Source organism: Onychomys torridus, chromosome 7 (assembly GCF_903995425.1).
Source record: "Onychomys torridus chromosome 7, mOncTor1.1, whole genome shotgun sequence".
Lineage (NCBI taxonomy): Eukaryota > Metazoa > Chordata > Mammalia > Rodentia > Cricetidae > Onychomys > Onychomys torridus.
The window spans coordinates 112,311,738-112,338,324 of NC_050449.1; the positions used below are offsets into that span (position 1 = coordinate 112,311,738).

At 51.3% G+C, this 26,587-nt stretch overlaps 3 protein-coding genes across 6 annotated transcripts in view; 2 read left to right on the forward strand and 1 right to left on the reverse strand.

Annotated features, from left to right (window-relative positions):
- Wdr48 (WD repeat domain 48) overlaps nucleotides 1-5,516 on the forward strand; it is a 40,798-nt gene extending 35,282 nt beyond the window's left edge. For all 3 annotated transcript variants that reach the window (XM_036194235.1, XM_036194236.1, XM_036194238.1), the window contains 3 exons: nucleotides 1,547-1,623; nucleotides 3,009-3,198; nucleotides 3,736-5,516. In XM_036194235.1, coding sequence (XP_036050128.1) covers nucleotides 1,547-1,623; nucleotides 3,009-3,198; nucleotides 3,736-3,831 — 363 coding nt within the window. In that variant the 3' untranslated portion in view covers nucleotides 3,832-5,516. The remainder of the gene's footprint in view (nucleotides 1-1,546; nucleotides 1,624-3,008; nucleotides 3,199-3,735) is intronic.
- On the reverse strand, nucleotides 4,872-16,532 carry Gorasp1 (golgi reassembly stacking protein 1). Of its 2 annotated transcripts, none has more exons than XM_036194239.1 (9): nucleotides 16,428-16,532; nucleotides 12,258-12,338; nucleotides 11,646-11,849; nucleotides 9,039-9,125; nucleotides 8,779-8,909; nucleotides 8,398-8,608; nucleotides 7,726-7,876; nucleotides 7,198-7,350; nucleotides 4,872-7,013 (listed from the first exon to the last, which is right to left on the reverse strand). In XM_036194239.1, exons 1-9 carry the CDS (start codon nucleotides 16,485-16,487, stop codon nucleotides 6,778-6,780), a joined length of 1,314 nt encoding a protein of 437 aa, XP_036050132.1. In that variant the 5' UTR covers nucleotides 16,488-16,532; the 3' UTR covers nucleotides 4,872-6,777. The 2 variants fall into 2 exon arrangements, with proteins under 2 accessions (XP_036050132.1, XP_036050133.1); XM_036194240.1 differs by having other exon boundaries at nucleotides 6,863-6,964.
- A 44-nt stretch (nucleotides 16,533-16,576) lies between these two features.
- Ttc21a (tetratricopeptide repeat domain 21A) overlaps nucleotides 16,577-26,587 on the forward strand; it is a 35,924-nt gene continuing 25,913 nt past the window's right edge. Inside the window, exons 1-6 of the mRNA XM_036193238.1 lie at nucleotides 16,577-16,707; nucleotides 18,184-18,313; nucleotides 19,431-19,541; nucleotides 20,107-20,273; nucleotides 22,539-22,661; nucleotides 23,707-23,864. Of these exons, the coding sequence (XP_036049131.1) occupies nucleotides 16,681-16,707; nucleotides 18,184-18,313; nucleotides 19,431-19,541; nucleotides 20,107-20,273; nucleotides 22,539-22,661; nucleotides 23,707-23,864 (716 nt within the window). The 5' untranslated portion in view covers nucleotides 16,577-16,680. The remainder of the gene's footprint in view (nucleotides 16,708-18,183; nucleotides 18,314-19,430; nucleotides 19,542-20,106; nucleotides 20,274-22,538; nucleotides 22,662-23,706; nucleotides 23,865-26,587) is intronic.

Below are 26,587 nucleotides of genomic sequence, written 5' to 3' on the forward strand. Positions count from 1 at the left end.
CCTATTCTGCTGTGTTTGATCAGCCCCTTATTAATGGACTCGGGTTGTTTCCAATGTTTTCTATTGCAAACAGTGCTGCAGTGAACGTCCTTGTACATGTATCTTTGTGTACTTTTTAGGATAAATTCCTAGAAGTGGAATTGCTGGATCAAAGGGTATGCACATTTTAAATTTTGATAATGCCAAATTGCCCTTCACAAAGGCAATTTACTTCTGAACCAACAGTGTAAGAATGCCCAGTTCCCACAGCCACACCCACACCGGACACTTCACCTTCATGATAGGCAGATACTGTCTGATGACTTTGATGTGGGAATTTTCTTTACTCGTGGTGAGGTTAAGAGTCTTTTCATACTGGCCTTGGTCTCTGTCACCTGCTGGTGTGCTTACCGCTCCTCTAGCCGGCCCGTTCATCTCACTGACTTGTAGGTGGCCTCTCTTCCTATTAACCTGACTCCTCTGTGCCTCATTAAACGTTTACTTTGTGCAAGGTCCTTTCCCAGGTATAATCAGTTGCTCTTTTATGGTCTGAGTTCCATGTTTTGTTAGGTCTCCTAACCCAGAATGGGGGTGGGGCAGGCCTTCTCAGCTGAGCTTTTCCTACTTTGTCATTTTCTTGCCTAACCCTTTAATCTGTTATTTATTCTTCTTCTGTTTGGTGTGAGGTAAGACTCTAACTTTCTCCAGAGAACTAAGCAGTGTGCCAGTGCAGCATCTGGAGTCTGACCTGTCTCTACTAATCTGAAATGCTGTCTTTACTGTGCACTAAATTCCTATAGATACTTTATGTCCTCTTGACTAGTTTGTGTATTCCTAAAGCCATATGAAAAGGGATTTAATCTCTTAAAGCTTTAGAAAATTTGTTTCCCACCCCAGATACACCACCCCAAGAACTTAGAGCCAATGTGACACCTGGTGGATATTCTGTGTCCTTCCTTGTCCAAGCTTCCCATAAACCACCGCTTCCTTTGAGTGTAGAACTCTCCCGGATGCATTACTGACCCTACAGCATGGCTTATGCCCTGAGAAAGCTGACCAGATGATTTCCGTCGTCTTTGAGAATGGGGTTTTCTTCATAGTAGACCTCCCTCTGTCAGGGGGAGGTAGGAGGAGAGCCTAATGCCTCTCCGCTGGGTGATGGTCCACCCATGCAGCAGGTGAAGGCTCCAGACTCTCGAGACACTCAGGCTTCTAGTTAGGCCCTCAGTCCTCAGTGCCAGTGTTCTGGTTTATACAGCTTTCAAATGTTAGGTTTATTCTCTTGTAATGCCTTGTACAACAATTTCAGAAAAGCCATGCCACAAAGACTCTTTTTGGCACTTATATTACATATAATTTGTCTTCATCTATTCTTATTATAAACTAAACATCATACTTGCTGATAAGTATCTCTTAAGGCACACTTCAGTTGATAACTTACTATAAATTACATTAAGTCATTTGATTGTAAAAATAGTTATTTGCAAATCATGTTTTCCTGTTGACAGCATTTTAATTTTATCAGCTAATAGAAACTATTATACCTCTTAAACTTTTAATATTTCAGAAAAATATGCCCAAATTCAACAAAATTCCTTTCTACCTCCAACCTCATGCATCTTCAGGAGCAAAAACTCTAAAGAAGTAAGTAACCGCTGCGCTTGCTTACCCCAGTCACTGCCGCCGCCTCGTCCTTCTAGTCCTCTGTAATAAGGGGCGGGTGCTGGGTCAGAGAGGCTGCTCACTGTGGAGCCTGTCTCCAATCACAGGTTAGCCCAGCCAGCCCATAATTGCCGGCTTGTACCTTGGTAGTTCCGGGTAGTGCCTAGTGAGTTCCATAGCCAGACCTAGTAAGCTGTATGTAGTGGCACACACCTGTAATCCCAGTTCTTAGGAGGTGGACAGAGGAGGATCAGTTCAAGGCCATGTGAGCCCTGTCTCTAAAGCACACAGTTCATTCAGGACAACACTGTGTACAGTAGTTGCTTTTATGAATACTTAGGGACAATGAGAGTGGGAAAATAACCTGCTTCTGAGCAGAGCTTTCCAGGAGGTTTCTAGAAGGAATCACCTGAACACAGACGGATGGGTGGACTGCCCAGAGACAGTTCCCAAGCAGGAATAGGTCAAGATACCAGAGACGGGCATGGGGTGCATGTTCCCACACACAGAGTGGAGTAGGACGACAAGGTAGAAGCTTCATGACTGAATTTGAGTGCCAGGTTGCAGAGCCATGCCACGCCATGCCACAGCACCAGAAATTCCTGAGAGGTAGATGTGGCTCCAAGAGAGGCAGAGAAGTTGAGGTCTAGCAAGGAAGACTGAACTGTTATTGATATGTAGATGCTAGCGAGTGAAGCCAGACGGGCTCACACAGAGGGACCAGTGGCCAGCCAGACACTTACGGGGTGGCCACCATGAGGCTAAGTGTTCTGTTCCGCCCGTGCCTCCGCCTGCTCCAACACTCCCCTCCACATGCACACACTGGGTCACTTTATAGCAAGCTTTAGTTAGACATCGCTTCAAGTAGATTCAATGACAACCTCGGGGTCCTTGAAGAGTCTAGACCTTAGCTGTGAGGTTTGATGGTGGTTGACTGACTGATGGCAGAGATGAGGACATAGAAGAAAGGGACTTTAGTTATATAATTTAGGACAGGCCAGCTGCTGAGTTTGTGGTCTGGAGCAGGCTGTGGATTAATGTCTAGCCTGGGGTGTCATCGTCTGCTTGTGGTTGAAGGCACAGCAGTGGGAGTAACACTGAGCCCTAGGTAGTTAATTGGTGGGTCTGCCCTCCCTCCCTCCCTTCAGATGAGTACTTGAAGGAGTAAAATGCAGGTAGCTATTGCGTGTACATGAGCGCTAGAAGGCACCCTAGGACCTCTTCTCACAGCCCTCAAATGGATTAAGGCAGTGACTAAACACGGATTGATTTTCACTGTCTTTGTGACATTTATCTTTAGACGTTGACACGGTGAAAAATAGTAAGAGGTTTTTCGTGATGTCAAAACATGTCATTGTCTTTTCTAGAGACAGACTCTCTGCCAGTGACATGCTGCAGGTCCGGAAGGTGATGGAACATGTCTATGAGAAGATCATCAACCTGGATAATGAGTCTCAAACCACTAGTTCTTCTAATAACGAAAAGCCAGAGCAGGAGAAGGAGGAGGATATTGCCGTATTGGCAGAGGAGAAAATTGAACTTCTGTGCCAGGACCAGGTGAGTGGGCCTGAAGAGCATAGCTTTGTCTCCCTGCAGAGGTACTCAGAAAGTCACGTAACGTATGCTCAGATTCTCAAGTTGTTGGCCTCCAGGGGCATCGGCTTTCAGAGGCTCTGAAGAGCCCAGTGTCTTTTGGAAAGGTACTTCAGCACACCCAAAGCTACTCTCCACCTGAGGGAGATGCTCAGGAAGAGGACACAGATTTACAGATGCCCACAGTAGGGCTGTGCCTGCTCAGCAGGGGCAAGGTCATCTTGATTTGCAGGATGTTCTCTTTCATGTTTAAAGAATTTGGAGTGGAGGTGGGTGGAGAAGAGATGGAGTTAGGACTGATCACAGCGTGTCCTCAGGCAGGGCTAAGCCAGTACTGCTGGTGGAGCAGCAGCGGCACACATTTCAGACTCCACGTGTGGAAGCAAAAGCAGGCTCCTCGGCACAGAGGGGAGCAAGCTGGGCTGCCTGGGGGAGTCCCTGGTTAAGGATGCCTTTAGCTGTTAGTGACCTTGATGTTTTCAATGCACTTTGACTATTCAGGTTTTGGACCCAAATATGGACCTTCGAACAGTAAAGCACTTCATATGGAAGAGTGGTGGAGACCTCACACTCCATTACCGCCAGAAGTCCACGTGAAGGGTGGGCCCATGCTCCTGGCTTATTCCTCAGCCTTCCTCTGTGGCCCCGAGTAGTCCTAGGAAGCCACCAAGCCCTACCGGGAGCAAGACCTCCACCGGCCGATTTGGTGAAGTGACTAATGGAGGTGTAATATAGAACCAGGCTCCATGCATAGATTAAGGTGTCCCCGGGGTCAGTGCAGGGACAGAAGAGCCCCACAGGCCAGTGCAGACTTCGCTGACTCCTTTTGAAGGCCCACCTTTGTCTCTTAGCACTTGGTAGAGGACATCAGTGGGGCCTCATCTGTCACCGTGTTTGAGTTTCAAACCCACAGTTCTGCAGCTTTTCTTAAGTGCATTCCACTCATGCAGCACCTGTGAAGGCTTTTTCCAAATTACAAAAAAAAAAAAAAGTTGTTTTCATCATCATGTAAGAGTTCTTTTTAATGGGAATCATCACTGTTGCGCAATTCAATTAAGAAATGACCATCTTGGGCTACTTTTGAAATACCGAATCTCAGCTATGCTCTGTAGGAAGACCTTCTACAACTCCAGGGCCAGGGCGCAGTGCCAAGTACTGCCCCTCAGTAACCTGGCCGCACAAGAGCCCGAGCCACTGTGCACCTTGAGTGCCCGCCCTGTCTTCCTCACAGGCAGAGCCGGCGGGAACCACAGCTCTTGCCCTGGATGAGCAGCATGATGCTGTCAAAATGTGAGACCATGCTGAAGTTTCACTGTCATTCAATGCTCCCTAAAGTTTATGTTATTTAGAGTATAAAGATCTCACAGTGAGTTGATTTGATATTTATATCGTGGTCCGTGTTTGTTTTTCCAGTTTTATACGCAGGCTTTTGTTGTACCTGCATCCAGATCTTTCCTTGTCTTTCTAACAATCAGAAGCTTTCATAGACTCACTTGGATCTTGTACAGAATATTAAATTATTGGGGATAAACACTTCAACTTTGGCAGAAAATACTGTGGACTCTTCCCAAGGTCATTCCCAATCAGATAGATCAGCGGTTCCCCCGACACTCCAGAAAAAGAGCCTTGAACAAAGCCAGAAGCACAAGTGCCTTCAGGGGCAGTTTATTCCAGTCCAGTCGCCTCCTACCGAGTGTGGCCTGCCCCCCCAGGAGCAGGAACCGGCCGAGGGCTTTTTCTTTTCTACATCTTCACAGGTTCTGCTGGGGCAGCTGATGGGTCCAGATCCGTCCCTTACAAATTGAGGCATTGATACGCACAACTGCAGAACAGGGTCCCCTCACAGCTGACTGTGGAGCACAGACATGCCATGGCCTCCACACCTCAAGTGAGCAAAGACCACTCCCGGGTGTTAAGATACTCTCCCTTCCTCTGAGCAGCTGGCGGCTTTTTACATGGTCCTTTTTATCTGCTAGACACAACAGTGCACTTCTGGTGCGTATTTCTAGTGACACATGGTCTAAAAGCAAGGGGGTGGGGAGCCCTGCCCTCAGTAGTGTTGCAGGAGGGTCTCTGCACTAAGTGGGCCTCACTGGTCATGGCCCAGTGCTGAGCCGCAGGCAGTTAGCTGTGCCCCGTGGTGGATTTTACCCCCAGCATGGTTGTACTTTTTCCCCTCTAGACAAAATCAGTAATAAGTTTCCGGAAAATTGGACAGTCTGCAATGCCAAAAGGGTCAGAGTGTATTTCAAGTTGTATAGAATAAAGCTTTAGTTAAACTATTTCAGTGTGTCTTACACATTTATTTTTTCACTTGTCATTTGCCTTCACAGCAGATTACAGGGAAAGAAGTGTCTGGGGTTCATATTTGAAACATCAACATCCATCTTACCCCACTTAATGAGGTCTCAAGGAGCAGAACCTTCCAATTAGGGCAAAACCAAGGGTCAGAGCGCCTAGCTACAGAGCTAAGGTGAGCCGGCCCCAGAGTGACACTATTCCTGGCACTACCAGAGGCCCTGGGATGCCTCCTAGGCCTGGACAGAAATGTATTCCTAGTGCTTGGAGCTTAGTGTTTGCCCAGCTAGGGCCCAGCCCACTGTGTCGTATGGCCTGTGCTTCCTAGAATAGAGTCCTTGGCTTAACAGTTACACGTGGTCTACGGACATACAAAACTGGAGAACAAGACCAGAGGCAACTTAGAGTGATTAGCGAGGATGCAGGCGCCGGGAGCTGCACAGGACATGCCTGGTGCTGGCTGTGGAAATCCAGCAGAGCAGACAGCCTCTCCTAGCCTTGGCCTCTAAACTAAAGGTACCTAGAGTTGTAGGGACAGGTAGGAGGGGCCTGTGCCCACCACCATCCAGTCTCCCCTAGGGTGGAGCTAGAGCGAAGAGGTACAGAGGAGAGTGACTTTGATGGTGAGCATAAGTAAGTTTGTGCCTGTGCACCATCAGGCCTGGCTGAATACCTTGTGCACTCAGAGCCTGTGGTCTGTCTGTGGGGCCTGGGAGGAGGGGTCACGGACACTACAACTGGAGTGTGTGCCCCTCCACACCCGGGGGAGGGGGTGACTAGCACAGGTAGGTCCTGTGAAGGGCCTAGAATTTTCCAACTTGAGAACAAAGTGGCCAAGTACACTGCCTCTCTCCTCCAGCATAAGGATTAGAATGGGAGAGGCATTGGGACTTGGGGTCCTCCTCTTCCAAGGTCATTCTCGGTCAGATCGATCAGTGGTTCCCTCACAGCTGACTGGAGCTCACGTGCCATGGCTTACGCTAACTCCTACTCCCACCTGATCTTCCTTCCCTACCCAGGAGGCTTCAGTGCCTCAGTGAGGAGGCCTAGAGTCCATCCTCTGCCTAAACTCAGAAGCTGGGATGTTGCTCCCAGCTTCCCTGCCCCTCAGTCCAGAACTGGGGTGAAGGCTAGCCCCTAGGAGGAGACTAGCAAAGCCCATGACCCTAACCCTCACTAGGAGCTTCAGCCTAAAGGGCTACACAGACATAAGCTAAGCAACACCAAAGGCCGCCAGGAGCCTCCTCACAGCCCAGGCTGTGGTTCCGGGGTGACCGGAGTTTGGCTGCCTGGCCCCTCAGTCTCTGTGTCTGCTGGATCCTCAGTCTGTGCTTCCAGCAGCTCTGCAGATAGCCCATCTTCTGGTGAGGATGCAGAGGTGAGGCCATCAGGGAGAGTCAGCTGGGGCAGGTGGTCTGCCTGGGCACCCGGACTGTCAGGGAAGGAGACCTCAAATTCTGACCCTGACCACGTGGCTTCACCTGAAACAAAGTGCGGCTGACGAGGCCCAACCTCAGCGATTACTCCCCTGCAGCCAGGCTCTGGTGGAGGCTTGGAGGTCAAACGTGAATCCCTGGCTGCAGCCAACCCTAACCCACCTTAGGATCTCAGGGCAGCCCTCCCTAAACCCAGGGTTCTTGGGGGGCATCACTGAAGGTCACTCACCACCCCGCTCATGAGAACTGCTGCTGGAACCAATTTCCTCTGGTCCTGAGGCTGAGACTGCTGTGGAGGTGAGCACTGTGGAAGGTGGCAGGCTAGGGCACACACTGGTATTGCTGCTGTCCAGGACAGACATACTTGACACATCCAGGAAGCCTGAGGAGGGAGAGGAGCCCAGTTCTTTGCTCACAGAAAACTCCAACTACTGGAAATCTGGGAGCCTGGCTCCCCTGCCATGTTCCTGGAGCACCTAACTTGCCCTTGGCCCCACAAATGCCCTCCACCTAACCCCATGGAGGCTGCCACTGCCTGTCTTGGAGTTGAACACTATGGGGTAGCACCATGGCAGTGGGCCCTGACCCTGCTCTGCCTCTGTCAAGTGACCTAAAATAGGCCAGCTCTGTCCACTCTTGATTGGACTGACAGATCAGCAGGAGGAAAGCTGGGGCACTTACTATCCAAGTCTAACCCTGAGCCTGCAGCCCACTTCAGCACCAGGTGCCTCTGTCTCCTCCGGGGCCTGTCCCATACCTGGATCCATGACCCGCTGCACTGGAGGTGGAGGCTGAAGAGGGATCTCCACGGAACACGGGCATCCCTCACGGTCGGCAGCACCATGGCTAGGACACCCAGGCCCAGGGAGCTGTCCTTCCATGAAGCCACCAGACACCTGTGGCAGGGCCTGGAGATGCCAGGAAAGAAGGAACAGGGTCAGGACAGTGCCAGGAAAGATGCAGGTCTAGAAACGTGTTCAGTCCCACCTACCTGCAGCCCACCCTGGCACTGTAAACATCACCAGGAGTGATGGGTTCAGGCCAGATCCTCCCCGCAACAGACACACTGAGGGGGGATTTCCAGGTATCCACAAATACCATCCCCTAGTCCTTGAGCCTCCCTTGAACCCAGGTGCATATGGGGCCCATGCATCCTAACATGTCCAACACTGGCCAGCTGTCCCCTACCTCACTGTAGCTCAATGTTCTGCCCCTTTCTGGGTCTCAGTTTTCTACTCACCAAATGACCTCGCCTCCACTCCCAAGAGCAACAGAGCCAAAAGCCTGCTTTACTGTACCCAGGCAGGGCTCTGCTTCTACTGAGTACCCGAAGCAGGCACCAAAACCTCACAGGCCCAGCCTCCAGCTGGCAGACCCGCTGCCCCAGACACTCCTCTCCTCCCTGGCCTGACAGGTACTCCCCACATACCTCCATGACACTGTGCCTGTCACCCAACTCGGGGCCAGAAGAGTCCTGAAGGATGGGCCAAGGTGGTGGGGCCCCAAGAGGCAGTGCATTAAATTGTGGAGTATTAGCTGGTGGAGTGCCAGTTGGTGAGGCCCCAACTGGCTTCCTGTAGTGGCTGGAGGGCTGCGTTGGGATCCGATGTAGATACCCATAACCAATACCACACCCCAGACTGTGGAAAGCCAGAAACGTTCAATCAGGGTTGTCCACGACACAGCCCTCCCTACCTCTACCACCCCCCATCCACAACCATGACTGAGCAGGGATGCCAGGAGCCCAAGCCCAAGCCCACTGGGCCAGCCCACCCATCTAGCCCTGTAGCCCTCTGACCCCAGGAAGTACCTGCCCTCTCCACCCCAGGCTGCATTGGGAGTCACAGTCACCTCCCGGCAGGAGTCGGACTCAGAATTATACACCATCAGCTTCAGGGGCTTCCCCTCATGGGACTCAATGAGTGTAAAGAAGTCTTCAGACTAGGAGAAACACAGTGTCTGAGGATGCTCCCAGCGTTGGCCCGGAAGCCTCAGATGAGACCCCTGTGCACAACACATCTGTCCACACCTCTTCAGGAGGCCTGGAAACAGACACCATGGATTCCTTACCTCCTGGAGAATCTGGTCAGAGCCAACTACATAGTCTGTGTAGGGGCACAGGCCAGCCAAGGCAGCAGGCGAAGAGGGTTCCACGTCCTGAGGTAAGAATGATAGACTAATAAGACCCACTGCCGCACCGCGCCGAGACAAGAGGCAGGGCCTTGTCTCTCTAGGGAGAAGGACACTTGTTGCCAAGAAAGCTTCAAGCCAAAGTTCCTTCTTCACAGGGCCCAATTGTCTCCTCCCCGGGGTTTACAGCCTAACCAGCAGAGGGCAGCACCTGCATGCAGTCCAGCATCGGACTCTGGACAGTGTGCCTGGGCAAACATGTTTACTGAACCTCTAGGCTCGACACTCCCAGCACTCATGACCTACATGAAGAGTTCCAGGCCAGCCACAGCTACACAGTGAGGGCCCATTTCAAAAAAACTTATAGAAAACCAGGGGCAGGGGAGATAGTTTGTGGGTGGAGTGTAAGCATGAGATCCAGGGTTTGGATCCCCAGCAGCCATGAGAACAGCCAGGGCAGCAGCAGTCAGCAGGAGGTTAAGTAGGGACCCTGTCTCTAAAGGTGTAGAGAGAGAGGTTGCGGTGTTAACACCTTGTTATGTTAACATGTTAACATATGCTGCCACTCTTGCACACACACAGCAGGGAAGGTACTTGCCACAAGCCTGGCAACCTGAGCTGGCTGCCTTGTTGCCTGTGTCACAGATAGAGGCTGGAAACATGAGAAGGAAAACTAAGAAGACAGCTAGCTCCTTCCTTCTTTCCTGGGAGAGTTTTACGGAAGCACAGTGTCCAACCATGGCCTATGGCCACATGCAGCCCAGGACAGCTATTAGTAGAGTCCACCCCAAATCAGAAACTAGGAAACCATTATGGGGGAGAGGGGCTGGGGTTGCCTCCATCAGCGAAGTGCTCACCTTTACCTGAGTTCAAGCCCCACAGTCCAGGTGGTGTGCACCTCTAACTGGCTAGGGAGGTGGAGACAGGCACATCCCAGAGACTCACTGGCCAGAGTGTAGACTAGCTGCTGAGCTCAGGCCAATGAGAGACACTGCCTCAAAGGAGACAAACAAGATTTCCAAGGAAATCTTGATGATACCCAAGATTGTCTTTTTGCCTCCACATGCACCCACAAATGAGCATGTATCCACACGCACATACATCCTTTTTTTTTTTTTTTTTTAGGATCGAGCCAGTTTAGTGCAAAGAATGTCAGTCTGGACCTGAGTTCAGCCCCCAGGAGCCCACATGGTGGTGCACTCTGACCCTCTGGCCTCCACGTGTGCCCTGGCACACGTGTACCCACACAAAATAAATGTAATCATTTGAAAATGAAAACAAAGCATTAATTATATTAATCATGAGCTGTTTTGTAACTAGGCTGTGTGGTTCTATAGCTTCATAGATGACAACAGCATGCTCACTATAATACCACACAAAACAGAGACGTGCTCTCAAAACCCCCAGGTCAAGAGCTAGGTACTCTGGAACATGTGATCCAAAACCATCCAGCCAGAAGCTGGACAGCCCGGGGGCAGCCCCACTGCTCCTGAGGAGTGCTCTGGAGTCTGCCTCTTCAGCCCATTTCATGCACCGGCACACTGCAAGGACTCCCAGAGAACCCCAACCAGCAAACCTTCCAGCAGGGGCACTCTCCCTCCGCCAAACCAGGAGCATGGGAGAACTCAAGTACCACCAATACACACAGGTGCCCGGTGTGCACGTGTCTGTCCCCTAATGCTAACATCGGGGGCAGCTGTTAGGAAATTCGCTCATGTAGCTGCTACATAGCGACAGGTCACAGAAACTATCCACCTGGAGCAACACTAACATGGCAGTGGACCGCTGGTGGCTCAGGCTGGCCCACCCTTCAAAAGAGACCAAGACATGGAGCTAGCTGCACAGAGTAAGAACGCTGGCTGCTCCGGCTCGGGACCCAAGTTTGATTCCCATCACCTACATGGCAGCTCACAACCCTCTGTAAATCCAGTCTCAGGGGACCCACAGTCCTCTTCTGACCTCTAGGTGTGCACACACAAATGGTGTACATACAATGCATGCAGACAAAACGCCCATATACACAAAATAATAAAACTTTTTTTTTTTTTTTGGTTTTTCAAGACAGGGTTTCTCTGTGTAGTCCTGGCTGTTCTGGAACTCACTCTGTAGACCAGGCTGGCCTCAAACTCACTAAGATCCACCTGCCTCTGCCTCCCAAGTGCTAGGATTAAAGGTGTGCACCACCAATGCCTGGCCACAATGAAACAAAATTTAAAAGAAAGAAACTAAGGTATGCAGTTAAGAATGCCTAGAATGGCCAGATGTGGTAGTGTGCACTTAATCCCAGCACTTGGGAGATAGAGGCTGGTGGATCTTTGCAGGTTTGTGGCCAGCCTGGTCTACACATTGTAGGCCAGTGAGGGCTACATAGTGAGACCCTGTCCTAAAACAACAAAATGGAACAAGAATGCCCGAAGTCACACAGCTAGCAAATGCAATCATCAGCTGTCCTCTGAAGACACTGGGACAAAGCCAGATCCCACAGCGCTGCCCTCTGCTCCCGCACGCCCCAGACCTGCCCAGTCCACGAACCCTCCCGGGACTCACCAGTACATGCCACACGTGCTCACTGGCCCTGCGGAAGCTGCAGAAACGCACGCTGGCTCCCAGCAGGCCCTGGCCACCCCACATGTTGCTGGGCACCACCTCCACCTCTCGAACCTTCATGGTCTTCATGTTGAATACTTCCAGCTTCACTGGCTTCTCCACATTGGCCTTCAGCAGCGCCTTTAGCGTGTCATTCTCCTTGTTCTGCACAGGCCAGGAGGGGCCGGCTCAGTCTGAGGCCTCCCACCCCTGGCCCAGAACCCTCGGACTGGTCAGGGCCTGAGAGGCGTCGAGGGCCTGGCATGAGGACAAGCTGGGACAGTGACTGGGCCCAGCTTCATGGGCTAGGTTTGGGCCTGCAGCCACTATAGCCTTGACTGCCACTGCCTGCTCCAGGCACCCCAAGTCCTACCGAGCCTTGGTCCCTAAGCCTGCCAGAAAACATAACGAAGCAAGTAAGAGGCCTCTTAGGCCCATGTCCAAAGGCCTCATATGCCGTCTTAGGTCTAGTGGCCACCTCCAAAAGTCCCTCCAGCCTTGGTCCACCCAGGAAGAAAAGGGAGGCAGAAGCAGGCTGGGCATCCTGTGGGGATGGGAAGTGGGGAGCCTCACCAGCCTCGAGTGCCCGATGGTGATGATGAAGTCAAAGTAAGGCTCCAGGCCTGCCTGCTGGGCCGGCGAGTTCTCCTGCACCTGTCACGGGGCAGAGGCGAGCCGTGAACCAGACCTGACTCACGCAGATCCGAGAAGCCCTGCACCACTGGGAAGGACTCCCATCTGCACAACTGGCCACTACCTCATGTCCCACTCACTACCTTCTCAGACACAAGTTTCCTCTGGGGAAAATGACTTCCCCTGACACACAGATGCTTCCAGAAAGGACTCGCACAGTCCTGGGAGTAAGGGACACCGAGGAACACTGCCCCCAACCCCAAAACTGGGTTGCGGCTGGCCGGGAAGCCAGAGGGATTGGCCAGGAAAGACCAGACATGCAGGAGAAGTGCAGCCAGCCCTTGCGGAGAGGCCAGATCCTAAAGAGCCTAGAGCCTGAGTATCTGGCCTAGCCCCACTCAAGCGGGCAACAATAGCCCGATGGCGAAGGAAAGCAGATCCCAGGCTCAGGACTGATCTTTGCATGAGTTCGGCTACACTCAGCTGCACAGTTCTGCTTCCAGTGACCCCCACCCCTTTGGGTGCTCCCTGCCCCTCTCAACTACCAGCTCACTGCTGTCTCCAAAGTAGAGCCAGCTCCCCATTTCAAGCTCCCCATCACAAGGTCCCCATTACAAGCTGTACTCGGAACACATCGAAAACTGTACCCAGGACACATCTCAAGCTCCTCATCTCAAGCTGTACCCAGGACACATCACAAGCTGTTCCTGGGATACATCACAAGCTCCCCATTACAAGCTGTATCTGGGACACATCGCAAGCCTCATCTACAGTGCCTTCCTCAAACAATGCAGTCTTTGTCCCCAAGTCCTGAACCTTAAAGATGCACCTAGGCCTTTGGCTCAAGCCTTTTGCTAGGAACACTTGATTACTTCCTGGCCAGGTATCAGCCAGGCCCCAAGGTAACAATCCAGGTGACAGAGCACAGGACTCATGTCGGCAGCCTGAAGAGAACAAAGTGCTGAGGTGTCTCTAGTTCAAGGTCAGTTTGTCGCTGACATGACAACTCCCTCCTAACGGCAGCACCAACTGAGTCCCTGAGTGCCGCCTCCTGGAGCTGCCACTGCCACCAGGGGAGTGGCCCCATCCCCAAGGGCCAGCTGTTCCTGGCCTGTCTGGGGGCTTCAAGCCCTGCTCCACCCCTCTGGGGCCTATGTCAGGGACTCTGTGTCCTGCCTTCTGTCCCTATTAGACCAGGGCTCTCAACCTTCCTAACGCTGCGACCCTTTAATACAGTTCCTCATGTTGTTTGACCCCCAACCATAAAATCATTGTCATTGCTACTTCATAACTGTAATTTTGTTACTATTATGAATCATAATGTAAATCTCTGTTTTCTGGTGGTCTTAGCGACCCCTGTGAAACGGTCGTTCCACCCCTGGAGGGGACATGACCCACAGGTTGTGAACCACTGCTCTAGAGGTTTTTGAAGACCACAGGACTAGGATATGTTAGAGGGTGGGGGTCTCCAAAGCAGGACCTCTTCCAAACCACCCAACCCTCGTTACCCAAGGCCCCTTTGCTCCTAAGAGGCGAGTGTCACCTCCTTTGCCTGGTGTCAGCAACCCACCATCGTTAATGAGGTCTGGAAGCCCTGGTCCCCCTGGCCATCTACGACCTCCACCCATTCAGGCCTGTGGATCTGTCCTCTACACTGTCTACACTGCCCATTAGAACTCCAACAGCTAAGATGAGCTAGGCTGTTGCCCAATGTACCTTGTTCCTGCAAAACCCACTGCCCTTCCACCCAGCTCTCCCAACACCTCCCAATGCACCCCACCCTGCAGCCTAGAGCACGCTCAGCTTTCCCTAACCCCACACCTTACCTCCAGCCAAGGACCCTATGGAATGAACTGGGACAGACTCTAGACAGGGGCTGGGTGCCAAGCACCCAGATGCTAATGCCTCCTATGCTTTAAGCAATCTATAGGCCGTTTCACTGTTCCAATTTCTACATGAGAAAAGAAGCTCCGTAACTTAGCCATCTGATCCAAGGAAATGCAACCCGGTTACAACAGCAATTTCTCTGTGTGTGTGAGACTCCTCCACTACTGCACATTCCCTGAGTGCCGAGGGCAAGGGCATGACCCATGTGCCTGAGAAGATTGGGAACAACTAAATTCAGACGATTTAGCTCCCTTGTTCTTTAGCTCTTAAAAATATAAGTAAATGGCAGCCAAGCAGTGGTGGCGCACCCCCTTAATCCCAGCACTCGTGCGGCCGAGGCAGGTGGATCTCTGTGAGCTCAAGGCCAGCCTGAGTTTCAGGACAAAAAAACTTTGTTTCAAAAAAACAAAACACACAAACACATATATATGTGTACACACACACACACACATAAACACACACATACACACACACATAAACACACACACACATACACACACATATACACACACACATAAACACACACACACACACACACACACACACACACACACACACACACACGGCAATAGGGACTGGTAAGATGGCTCAGCAGGTGAAGACACTTGATGCCAAACCTGGAACCCAAATGGTGGACAGAGAGAACCAATTCCACTGACCTCCTCATATACCTGCCATTTCACACATGCATATGGACACACTCAAATGTAAGTGTATAAAGCCCTTTAAAAATGTATGTGTGTGTGTGTGTGTGCACATGCACAAGCAGTGTTTGCAGATGCCAGGTGTGTGTGTGTGCTTGTGGGAGCCAGAAAACTTTGGATACCTTAGAGCTGGAGTTACAGACAGATGTGAACAACTCAGTGTTGTAGTTACTTTTGCTTGTGCATACACACACAGACACACAACTCCAGGAGCTGAACCTGGGCTGTCCAGAAGGCAAGTGTTCTTAGCTCCTGAGTCATCTCTTCAGCCCACAGGGTATGTTTCTGAACTACGAGTTTTGATGTATAACACAGACTATCCTCGAACTTGGAGTCTTCCTGCCTTTACTTCTGCACACCAGTAGATGTGAGCCATCACACCCATTACACACAGCTCTTTGGCCTTTCTGCTTCCATGTGTTCTCTAGGGCCTGAAGCTCCGCCTGCCATAGAGCTTATGTTCAAAAACATGTCTATAGCTAGGTACACCAGTGCTCAGGAGCTAGAGGCAGGAGGATCCAGAGTTCAAGGCCATCCTGGCTACAAGAGATCCTATATCAAAAAACAAAACAGGGTTGGGGATTTAGCTCAGTGGTAGAGAGCTTGCCTAGCAAGGGCAAGGCCCTGGGTTCGATCCTCAGCTCAAGAGAGAGAGAGAGACTGGAGAGACAGGTCAGGAGTTAAAAGAGCATACTGCTCTTTCAGAGGACCTGGGTTCAGTTCCCAGCATGCATATGGGGCAGCTCCCAAATGCCTGAAACTCCAACTTGAAGAGATCTGAAGCCTTTGACTTCTGCAGGCACCCTCACTCGTGTGTGGGGGGGGTGGGGGTGGGGGTCTTTGACATAGACCATAATGGCTCAGGAGGCAAAGGCAGGTGGATCTTTCTGTAGGTCCCATCCATGCAGCAAGTTCCAGGCCAGTCAGGGCTACATAGTAAGACCATCTCAAAAAATAAAATTTAAAAGAGGCTAAGAAAGGAGAGCAACTGAGAGTTTGAGACCAGCTTGAGCTACATGCTAAAATCCTGCCTGACGGCAGGAAGGCAGGCAGCAGGCAGGCTGACCTGTAAACAGCCAGGCACCAACCTGATAAACCTGCCTGCCTCCACACAACTCTGCATCCACCCACTCTGCAAGGAGGAATAGTCAGGGAGCCCTTCCTAACCCCAATCCCATTTATCAACCAGGCTATAAACAACTTTGTCTCTACTTCCCAGAAGCCTGTTCGCTTGCTCATACCTCCCTGCAAGTGACACGTAAGGCCTCACCCAAATCTCGGGGTGTTTCACTCTGGGGTCCCAGTGCCCACCCTGGCTCCACTCATTCTGGCCACCTCACCCCGCTGCAGCCTTCCAAAGCCTTCGAGCTCCTCCAGCCCCTTGCACTACGCCTCACAGAAGGGACTTCGGGTCTTGGGCGCGCTGAGCCTACTCAAGCTGGCAAGGAGGTCACCGCGGGCCCCCAGAGCCGTGCAACCTTCCCGGATGCCCGCCCGCAGCCCCGGTTCAGCGGCTCACCCCGTGCAGGTGGAAGCCCTCGCCGCCCGCCGGCTGCTGGGTGCTCGCCCCCAGCCCCATGGCCGCCCTCTCCCTCCGCTGCGTGGCTTAGTCACGTGGGGCCAGGCCACGCCCTCCCGGATGTCACAGCTCTTAGCAACAGGCCGGCTGCCAGGTTGCTAAGGACGCGCGCGCCTCGGACTTCCGGCAGTGAGCCGGGCGGCGAGTTGGGCAGCCAGAGCCAGCCGGGCATCACCTAGGCCGGGCTGCAGCGATGAGCAGCGATGACTCCTCCCTCATGGTGCGTGAGCGCTGGGGCGCCTGTGCCCGGGCTACTTCTGTTGCCAGGACAGCTCCGTCCTGGGCTCTCTGCTCTCTGGCCATTTCTTCTCTGGGGCCAACTCTGTATCCTCTGGCCATTTCTGCTCTGGGGCCACCTCTACCTGACTACCCACCCTGCTACCTTCAGGCCACCTCCACTCCTGGGACACTTTCACCCCTAACCACCTCTACCTCTTGTCCACTACTCTAGCAGCATCAAGAAGTCCTTCCATCTTCCCCAACTCCTTAGCCAATGCATCGCTTCCTGTGTCCTCTGCACCCCAACCTCAAATTAGCTCCCTGACCTGCTCCTATCCCCCTGTGCTCTCTCAGACTAAACTCATATCCATCACTGTGTCTTATCTTCCTCTTAGCCTCCCACCCAAGCCTCTTCTGCATCCCCATCTCAGTAGATGCTATGAGCTGTAACTCTTCTATGCCCACCTCCCAACCCTAGCCCCAACCCAACAAGCTTCCAAATGTCTCCAAGGTTCGCCTACTTGGTTTATTTCCGAAGCCAGAGCCACCGTGTCCCCACGGTTTCCCTGTGTTGGCTCTTCTCACCAGCACTGACTGTCACCACATACCACCTGAAACTGAATACAACGGCCAGAGTCATTTCTACAAATATATGCATTTGAGGTGCCTGGGGATGTAGTTCAGTTCCTAGAATATGCGCCAAGCCTGGATTTTATCCTTGGTGCCATATAAAACAGATCTGATGGTACTTGCTTGTAAAACCAGCACCTGAGAGGGGAGGAAGGGGAATCAGGAGTTCAAGATCATCCACAGCTATGTAGTTGAGTCTGACTCCAGTCTGTCAAAATGAGACTCTGTCAGAACAGTTTTAAAAACCATCCCAAGTGCTTCCTGTTTGTTACCCTGAGATGATGTCTAGGCTTTTTCAAATGGCCCATGAGGCTTTTACGACCCAACCACATCTATCCCCAATTCAACACCCACAAACCTTAGAGGAAGTGAGACTTGGTTTTGAAATCTTAGCCCCAATTATTGTGTGATCTCTGTGGAGCTCTATCTCCCTGGGCTTCAGCCTCTTTGACTGAAAGACACAAAGAGAATCATGTGTCTGATGATGGACATGGAGCCCATGATAACGGTCGCTAGCCTGTCATACAACTGTTGCTCTAATTGTTCCAAACATTGCTCCATACTCCTCTTCCTTCTCCTCCCATGACAAGCCTGAGTTGAAGTTTACATCACATCTTTACCAGAATCTATTGCCATCCCCCAATCACATAAAAACTCTGTCCCAGGAAAACTTCCTGGAGCTACTCCTGGGCTGCTAAAGAAGAAGGCAAGGTATGAAGGTTGTCTTTCCCTTCCTGAGTGTGGAACTGAGAAGGGACATGGCACCAACCGGAGCACGTCTCACTCTGCCTGGGTCAGAACAGAGACGGAGGGACTGGGGCATTACAACCACATCTTCCTCACACAGGCTTCGATCATTTACTACAGCCAGGAAAAGTACTTCCACCATGTGCAGCAGGCTGCGAGTGTGGGCTTAGAGCGGTACAGCAATGCCCCTGTGCTGCAGTTCTTCAAAGCTTATGGAGCCCTTGGGGAAGGTAAGGCATCATTCTGACGCCAGGTACCACCCTCGGTCCTTATCCTCCGGCAGCATCCCAATGTCTGCGTCTAGCTAGGTTCCTATGGAAATAGCCTCATACTGACTGCAGACTCTTGTTGATAAACAGAAACTGTGAAGTCTATAATCAGGTTGAATTTTGAGATCTTGGCTCACTATACCTGCCATGAGCCTCAGTTTCCCTATCTGCAAAATGAGTTGTGAAAGAGGGCTGTGTGACTGTTGAACTCTCCTCAGGCTTGGAAGCAGAGAGCTGGATCTTTGGGAAAGGAGAAGTGAGAAGTATGAGCGTAGGAAAGTGGGACTCACAGAGCCAGGTACTGAGAACTGTCTGAGCAGCCTGTGGCCAGTGTTGGGGACATTCAGGATAAATGTAATTGGTGGGTCTTGAGCAACTGGCTGAGAATGCCCTGTGCCTCCTCAGAACTGACTCCAGCCCCTCCAGAGTTCCCAGGCTCATTCTGGGCACACCTCTAAGATTCTTAGCCCATGGGCTGGGTGCAATGGTGCACCTTGGTTGTCCTAGCACTTCTGAGGTAGAAGCAGGAGGGTCGGGAAGTTCACTGTCTGTTATTTTAGACTACATTACATATCAAGTCCCAAGCCACCAGACAAACCTGAGAGCCTTTCTCAAAACAAATACAAAAGTGGGGGCTGGAGAAATGCCTCACCAGTTAAGAGCACTGACGAGGCCAGTGGTGGTGGCGCACGCCTTTGATCCTAGCACTTGGGAGGCAGAGGCAGGCAGATCTCTGTGAGTTCAAGGCCAACTTGGTCTACAGAGAGAGTTCTGGGACAGCCAGGGCTACACAGAGAAACTTTGTCTCGAAAAACAAAACAAACAAACAAACAACAGAAAACCACCTAAGGCCATCCTCTGACCTTCATACACAGGCACACACAGACCTCCCCTTGCCAGCCTAGACACAGAGCCAACAGCCTTCAGAGAACTTCACCCTCCAGGAAATACAGGCTTTTGGGGACCTTTCAAATCAGTTTGTTCCTAGATTCTGTGAGTGAAAGCTGGTGGTGCCTAACAGGGGTCCCATGTTGTCGTCTGGGACCCCAGAGCAGAACTATGTATATTCTTTCTACAGATCATATCCATGATGCCATCAGTGAGCTGGAGAGCATCCAAAGCCACCCAGATATGGCCCTATGCTCTGTCATCGCTCTGCTTTATGCTCACAAATGCTGTGACATCATTGGTGAGTGCAGCTATGCTTGATGGACTGGGCCCCTGGGGGAGAAAAAGCCACTGCAGAGACGTAGCCCCTTGAGAGCCATTGAAGAAGGGCATGCACAGGCAACTTGAATCTGCTGTTAGCCGACCAAGACAGGTTATCCCTCATCCTCACCCCACAGGCCTCAGAGAAGACCTGATGCCTGAAACCACCTGAAAGGAAGCAGGCAGAAAGCATGATCAAAGGGGTCACCCTCCAGACCAAGCGTTTGAAAGCAAAAACTCCACCATTCTAAATAATTGTGTGCCTAATCTCAGTCTCTAGGGAGTCAGAGAGAGGTGCCAATGTAGACTCCCATCTCTCACTCAGGATGGGCCATGGGCCTCAGTTAGGGACTCAGGTTCAGTCCATCTGCTCAGCACACTGATGAACATGGGATGGGGGGAGTGCCTCCCAGATAGTAAACTGAGCCCATGTATACACAGCTCCCGTGGGGCGTAGGGCAGGCATTGCTGGTACAAAGAATGATACACTGCATCAGACATGAACCACCTGGTCCTCACTCAGCCTCTTCCTCTTGTGGATTTAGATGGAGAAGCAGTTCAAGAGTTGGAGAGTAGCTTGAAGGAGATCCGCAAGACGGCCAGTGATACTGCCCTGTACTATGCCAGCCTCTTCCTCTGGCTCGTAGACCGCCATGACAAGGCCAGAGAATATGTTGACCACATGCTGAAGGTCTGCAGTAGCTCCAAAGAGGTACAGGAGCATCTCAGGGCCACAGCCCAGCAAAGCGGCCACCAAGTGCATCACAGTGGGGTCACTCCCAGAGAGCTCTGGGACTAGGGCCACATCCAGGAACGCGGTCTCACACTTACACCTTGTCTAAAACCACAGTCCATTTGTGCATGGTGTCCACAGTCCTCTAGACTGCTTTTGTATGGCCTACCTCTTTCTTTCTTTGGACAGGGTCTATTGCATAAACTTTCCTGAGAGACACAAACAAGCACATGCTCACCCCAAAGAGCATCAAGGACAGACGAAAGTGCAATTCCTCTAAAGTCCAAATTTGTAGAACAATGAGTCTATTGGGCTTGGCCCCAAAGCAACCACACAAACCAAAACAACCTCCCTTCAGCTTGAATGACCATTTCCCCATAGCTGCACAGAGGAGTCTCCCCCCAAAAGACCACCCCTCCCCCACGTGTACCTTAGCACCTCCGAGGCAACCTGCAATCAGGGCAAAATTACATATACCTAGCAGTGAGGTGCTGGCTGGGCTACATGATCCTGCCAGCTCCTCCTGTGAGGGAACAACAGCAGCCTGCTCTTGAGAGGGCTTGTGAGTGCCCACAGCTGCTTCTGATGATGGTGATAACAGCTGTTGTACTCAAAGCCTGGGTTCTGCAGCTTGACAAGGTTGCATGTAGTTCACCCTGCAGCCAAGGATGGCCTTGAACTTCTTCTGTTCCTCCTGCCTCTGCCTCCAGAGTACTGAAATCACAGGAGTGCACTTATTCAATGCTGGGGGTGGAACCCAGGGCAGGCACTCTACCATGCATACCGAACTAGAGTTACAGATGGCTGTGAGCTGCCATGTGGGTGCTGGGACTCAAACCAGGGTCCTCTAGAAAAGCAGGCCAATGCTCTTAACCGCCGAGCCACCTCTCAAGCATCCTCCGCCATGGTATTCTCTAAACATCTTGAATTTGTTGCTGACATGTAACAAATCAGATGCTTTGGCAGGCAAGATGGCTCAATAGGTAAAGGCATTTACCGTCAAGCCTATGACCTAAGTTTGATCTCTGGAGCACACATGCACACACACATACACACACTACATACATACAGATATACATACATAAATGTAATAAAACATTTTAAAGAAATCATAAGATTTAACTAGACAAACAGGCATGGTGTGGTGGTAGAACATGCCTGTCATTCTAGCACCTGGGAGGCTGAGGCAGGAGGATCAGGAGCAAGAGGCCAGTCTAGACTCTGTCTCAAAAGGAAAGAAATCAGAAGGGTCTGCCTGAAAGTTCAGGTTCCCTGGTTCTTTTGAAAACCCAAGTGAGCTGTCAGTCACACTGAGCCCTGCCCTCCCTACACCGTCCTGATGGATCTGAGTGGTCAGTACCTCATGTTGGTGCTGATGCTGGGATTGGAAGCCCATTTGGGCTGTGCATTCTCAGAAAGCTTCATGGCAATGTTCAAGAGCGTAAACATTTGTCCATGGGAAGGGGTAAAAATTGACGCGTCTAAAACAGATGTGTACTGTACACATATCTAGAGGGAGGCATTGTCTCCTCGGGAGAGCGGTCAGGGAAGAAAAGAGAAACACTGGGCTGGACTATGAAGGGGTGCCCAAGGCAGCACCCCTCTCCTTCAGAGCTACTTCCCAGGCCTGGCCCTCACTGTAACTGTAAGAGGCCGAGAGCAGCCCTGCCCGAGCCCCAGGACTTTAACCTGACTGCAATGACTAGTCCCCGGTGATACAGGGAAGAGGCCTGAGAGGAGTGATGGAGAGCGGTGGGGATGTGGGGAGCAAGAAAGGGAGGCCCTGGGCTGGAGGAGAGATGGCTCAGCGGTTAAGAGCACTGGCTGCTCTTCCAGAGGACCTAGGTTCAATTCCCAGCAACCACATGGTGGCTCCCAACCATCTCTAATGAGATCTGGCACCCTCTTCTGGTATGCAGGCAGAACACTGTATACATAATAAATACATCTTGAGAGAGAGAGAGAGAGAGAGAGAGAGAGAGAGAGAGAGAGAGAGAAAGAAAGAAAGAAAAGAAAGAAAGAAAGAAAAGGAAAAGAAAGGGAAGCCCCTGTGGGGGAGCTGCCAGACTAAGCTGTAACCAAGTCCTTGTGAGATGTATGAGGCCTGATTTGGAAGGTGAGGCCCGCTGGGATCTGCACGAGGTGATGCCCACCGGCGATGTGGAGATGGCAGAGGGCAGGACATGAGCTAGCTTAGTTGAGCCTGACCCAGGCCTTTTACCTTTCTTCTTGTTCTCGTCCCAGGGCTACGTGCTCAGAGGCTGGGTGGACCTCACTTCCAATAAGCCCCATGTCGTGAAGAAATCCATCAAGTACCTGGAACAAGGAACTCAGGACACCAAAGATATGCTGGGGCTGATGGGCAAGGTGGGCAGAGGGAAGTCGGGGAGTTGGGTTGCGTCACTGGAGCCAGGGATCTGCCAGGGGAACTCAGGCCAGATCTGAGATGCAGCCCACAGTCACACCAGTCCAGAGCCCACTCCTCCCTGCTTTGTGTGAACATCCTTCTCACTCGGTTCTGTATTGTTTTGAATGCTAGGGAATTGGGCCCAGGGCTTTGCACGCTAGGCAAGCACTCCGCCACTGAGCTGCATCTCTAGTCCCTGTTTGGTGTTTGAGATAGGCTTTCATGTATCCAAGGCTGGCCTTGGACTCATCGCATAGCTCAGGCTAGCCTTCAGTTCCCGGTCTGAGGAGCCGTGGGAGTGGCCGGGCAGCACTTCCTGGTTCTGCCGAGCTGGGTTGGGTCACCTCCCTCTTTGCCTCTCCCACCTCTGACCTTTACTCCTCCCACTCTCCCCAACCCCCCCCCCCTCGTTAAAGTCACTTAATGGCGACAGGAAAAGGGAGGCATACACTTTGCATGTTCTGCATTTCCTGATCTTAATTTGAATGAAATTCTTTTTTTTTTTTTTTTTTTTTTTTTTTTGTGATCCTTGTTGATTCCATCTTTGAGAGAAGAAAACTGCTCTCTTACTATCTTTCTGGGTGTATGTCTGTCCTTACAAAATGACTACATAATCCTTACATCACAGAAGGAAAAGTGGGGGCATGATGGGACACATCACCATGCCTAGATAGAACCCAGGAGCTCATGCATGCTAAGCAAGCATTCTACCAATTGAGCTACACCCCAGCCCTCAAGCTTTTTTGGAAGTCCTGCTCTGGCCCTCAAAGCTGCTAGTGGGACACCCCAGGAGAACAGCGACCAACACAGGGCTGCAGAGACCATAATCCCCAGTCACATAGAGTAAACAGCTCCCCTGGCAGGTAGGCCCCACAGTTAAACTCTGGGCCTTTGGCCTATAGGCCCAGCCAAAAGGATCTGGGCTGCCCATCCTGACCCCCAGCCCCTGATGTTGAACCTGCCCCTTCGTCACTGGTGGGGGCTCTTTTCTCTGGCTCCCCACAGGCAACATACTTCATGACCCAGCAGAACTTCTCCAGGGCCCTGGAGGTGGTGAACCAGGTCACTACGGCCTCAGGGAACTTCCTGCCCGCCTTAGTCCTGAAGATGAGACTGTTCCTGGCCCGGCAAGATTGGGACCAGACCATAGAGACCGCACTCAGGTGAGGGAAGTGGTGCCTGCCAGGCCGCCTCCCTTTCGGGTATTCTGGGGTGCTGGGGATGGAACCAGGGCCTTGCTGAAGCTACAGACACACTCCACCACAGAACTACAGTCTCAGCTCTCACAAAATCTTACTTGACCTCATTCTGAAGCCTAGGCAAATTCTCCTGTGATCTGTGATCTTCCTGCCTCAGCCTCCCAAGTAGCTATGGTTATAGGCCTAAGCCACCACGACTGACCTGTTTTTCAGGGAGGTTTGGTTTGGTTTGGGTCTGAGAAAGAATCTCATTCTGTGGTCTAGGTTGTTCTGAAATTCCCATGTAGCACAGGCTGGCCTCAAACCTATGGTAATCCTCCTGCCTCAGCCTCCCAAGTGCTGGAATTACACTGGTGAGCCTTCACACTTGCCTTGGTTTTTCTTTTTCTTTTAATCTTTATTTGCTTATTTATTATCATCATCATCACAAATGTGTGTGGAGGTCAGAGGAGAACTTCCAGGAGCCGGTTCTCCCTTCCACCATGTGGGTCCAGGGGTCAAACTCAGGTCCTCAGGCTTGCCCTGCTGAGCCTTCTCTCTAAATTCAGGTTTTCTGGTTTCTGAGACAAGTATCACAATGAAGCTCAGACTGTGCTTGAACTCAATGTCGTCCTGCTTCTCCCTCGAAAGTAGATCCATTTCCCTGGAGTGGGCAAGGAAGAGACGGAGGAGCCGTGAACAGTGACAGGGTCGGCTTGGGGACAGAGGGATGAGGGCGGCAGATGGTTGCATCTTCCTGGGTCCTGACTGGAGTGTGTTGTGGAATATTTTAACTAGACAAAGAAATGTTCCATTTGTTTATGCTGCAGAATATTACTTTAACTGTATAAAGGTGTGTTATATTTGTGTATGCTGCACTTGTTTAATTATGAAAAGATGTCTTGCTGCCTAAGGCACCTGATTGGTCTAATAAAAAGTTGAAAGGCCAAAAGCTAGGCAGGGCTGGCGGGACAGGAGGATAGGTGGGGGAAAACCTTAGAAAGGTGAGAAGGAGAGAAAAGACCAAGGGAGAAAAGAGGGGGACACACCTGAGGCCAGAAGCCAGACAGCTGCCAGCCAGACATGAGGTGTAAGATAGACAGAAAGGAAGGAAGGGAGGGAGGGAGGGAGGGAGGGAGGGAGGGAGGGAGGAAGGAAGGAAGGAAGGAAGGAAGGAAGGAAGGAAGGAAGGAAGGAAGGAAGGAAGGTAAAAAGCCCCAGGCAAACCTTAGGTAAAGAGAAACAGGTTAAAATAAGTGCTAGATAAGGCCGAGCACTCATAACTAATAAGAAGCCTGCATGTCTTGACTGGGGAGCTGGTTGGTGGCCCCAAAAGAAAGCCTGATACAGGAGTGAGGAAGGGACAGAGCTGTGGACCATGTGCAGACAGAGCCACAGAATGAGCCAGGGACAGCGTGGGGGCAGCTGCCGTGCGGAGCAGTAGGCAGGTGCACCAGGGTAGCTGCTCCCGGTTACTTTCTTTTCTGTGTACAGGTGTTTTGTCTGTCCACTCCCCGCATGCCTGGTGCCTGAGGTCAAAAGTGCACATCAGATTCCCTGGAACTAGAGTTACAGATGGCTGTGAGCCACTGTGTGGGTGCTGGGAATCAAATTTAGGTCCTCTGCAAAAGCAGTCAGTGCCCCAAACCACCAAGCCATCTCTCCAGCCCTCCAATCCTTCAATTTCATTTTTTTAAAACTGTGAGATGAAGGGCAGGAGGACTAACTTGGAATTTAAGAACACTGTTGCTCTTGAAGCAATCTCAGACTCTGTCTCTTTGTCTCTCTCTCTCTCTCTGTGTGTGTGTGTGTGTGTGTGTACTCACATGTTCCATGGCAAGTGTGGAGGTCAGAGGACAGTAATATGGGGTTGACTCTCTCCTTCCACCCTCTATGTGGGTCCTGGGAACAAAGGATAAAACCCCTAAATCCCTCTTTCATGGCAACTGCCTTTATCCCCTGAGCCAACTAAAAGTTGTTTTGTTTTGCTTTGTGGCTTCCCAATAGAAAAACAGCAAGAGCTCCTGCCTTGGGGTCCCCAGTGCTTTCCGAATCATTAGCCCTGGCTAGACCTCTTTCACACTGTAATTCTGTCTGTTAATTTGAGTAACCCTGAGCTAAGTGTGGTGGCACATACCTGTAATCCCAGCTCTCTGAGGGTGGAAGCAGAAGGATTTTGAAGCCTGAGTTGCATAACAAGTTCAAGGCCAGCCTGGAGAACATGAAACCTGGTCTCAAAAGAAGGAGGAGGGCTAGGCGGTGGAGGCGCACGCCTTTAATCCCAGCACTCGGGAGGCAGAGGCCGGTGGCTCTCTGTGAGTTCAAGGCCAGCCTGGTCTACAAAGTGAGTTCCAGGAAAGACACCAAAACTACACAGAGAAACTCTGTCTCGAAAAACCAAAACAAAACAAAAAAAAAAAAAAGAAAGAAAGAAAGAAAGAAAAAGAAAAGGGGGGAGCAGCAAGAACTCATGGGACAGAGAACCTGGAGAGATGGCTCAGCAGTTAAAAACTCTTGCTGCTCTCCCAGAGGACCCAAGTTCAGTTCCCAGCACCTACACCTGGTGGTTCACAACTGCAAGCCCAGCTTCAGAGGACCAAACCGGCATGCACAAATACATAAAATTACAAAATAATTAAAAACCAAGAGGAATGCCGTTAGAAGGTAATTAGGTGCTTCTGATAGCCCATCCTAGCTGAGCTGTGAAC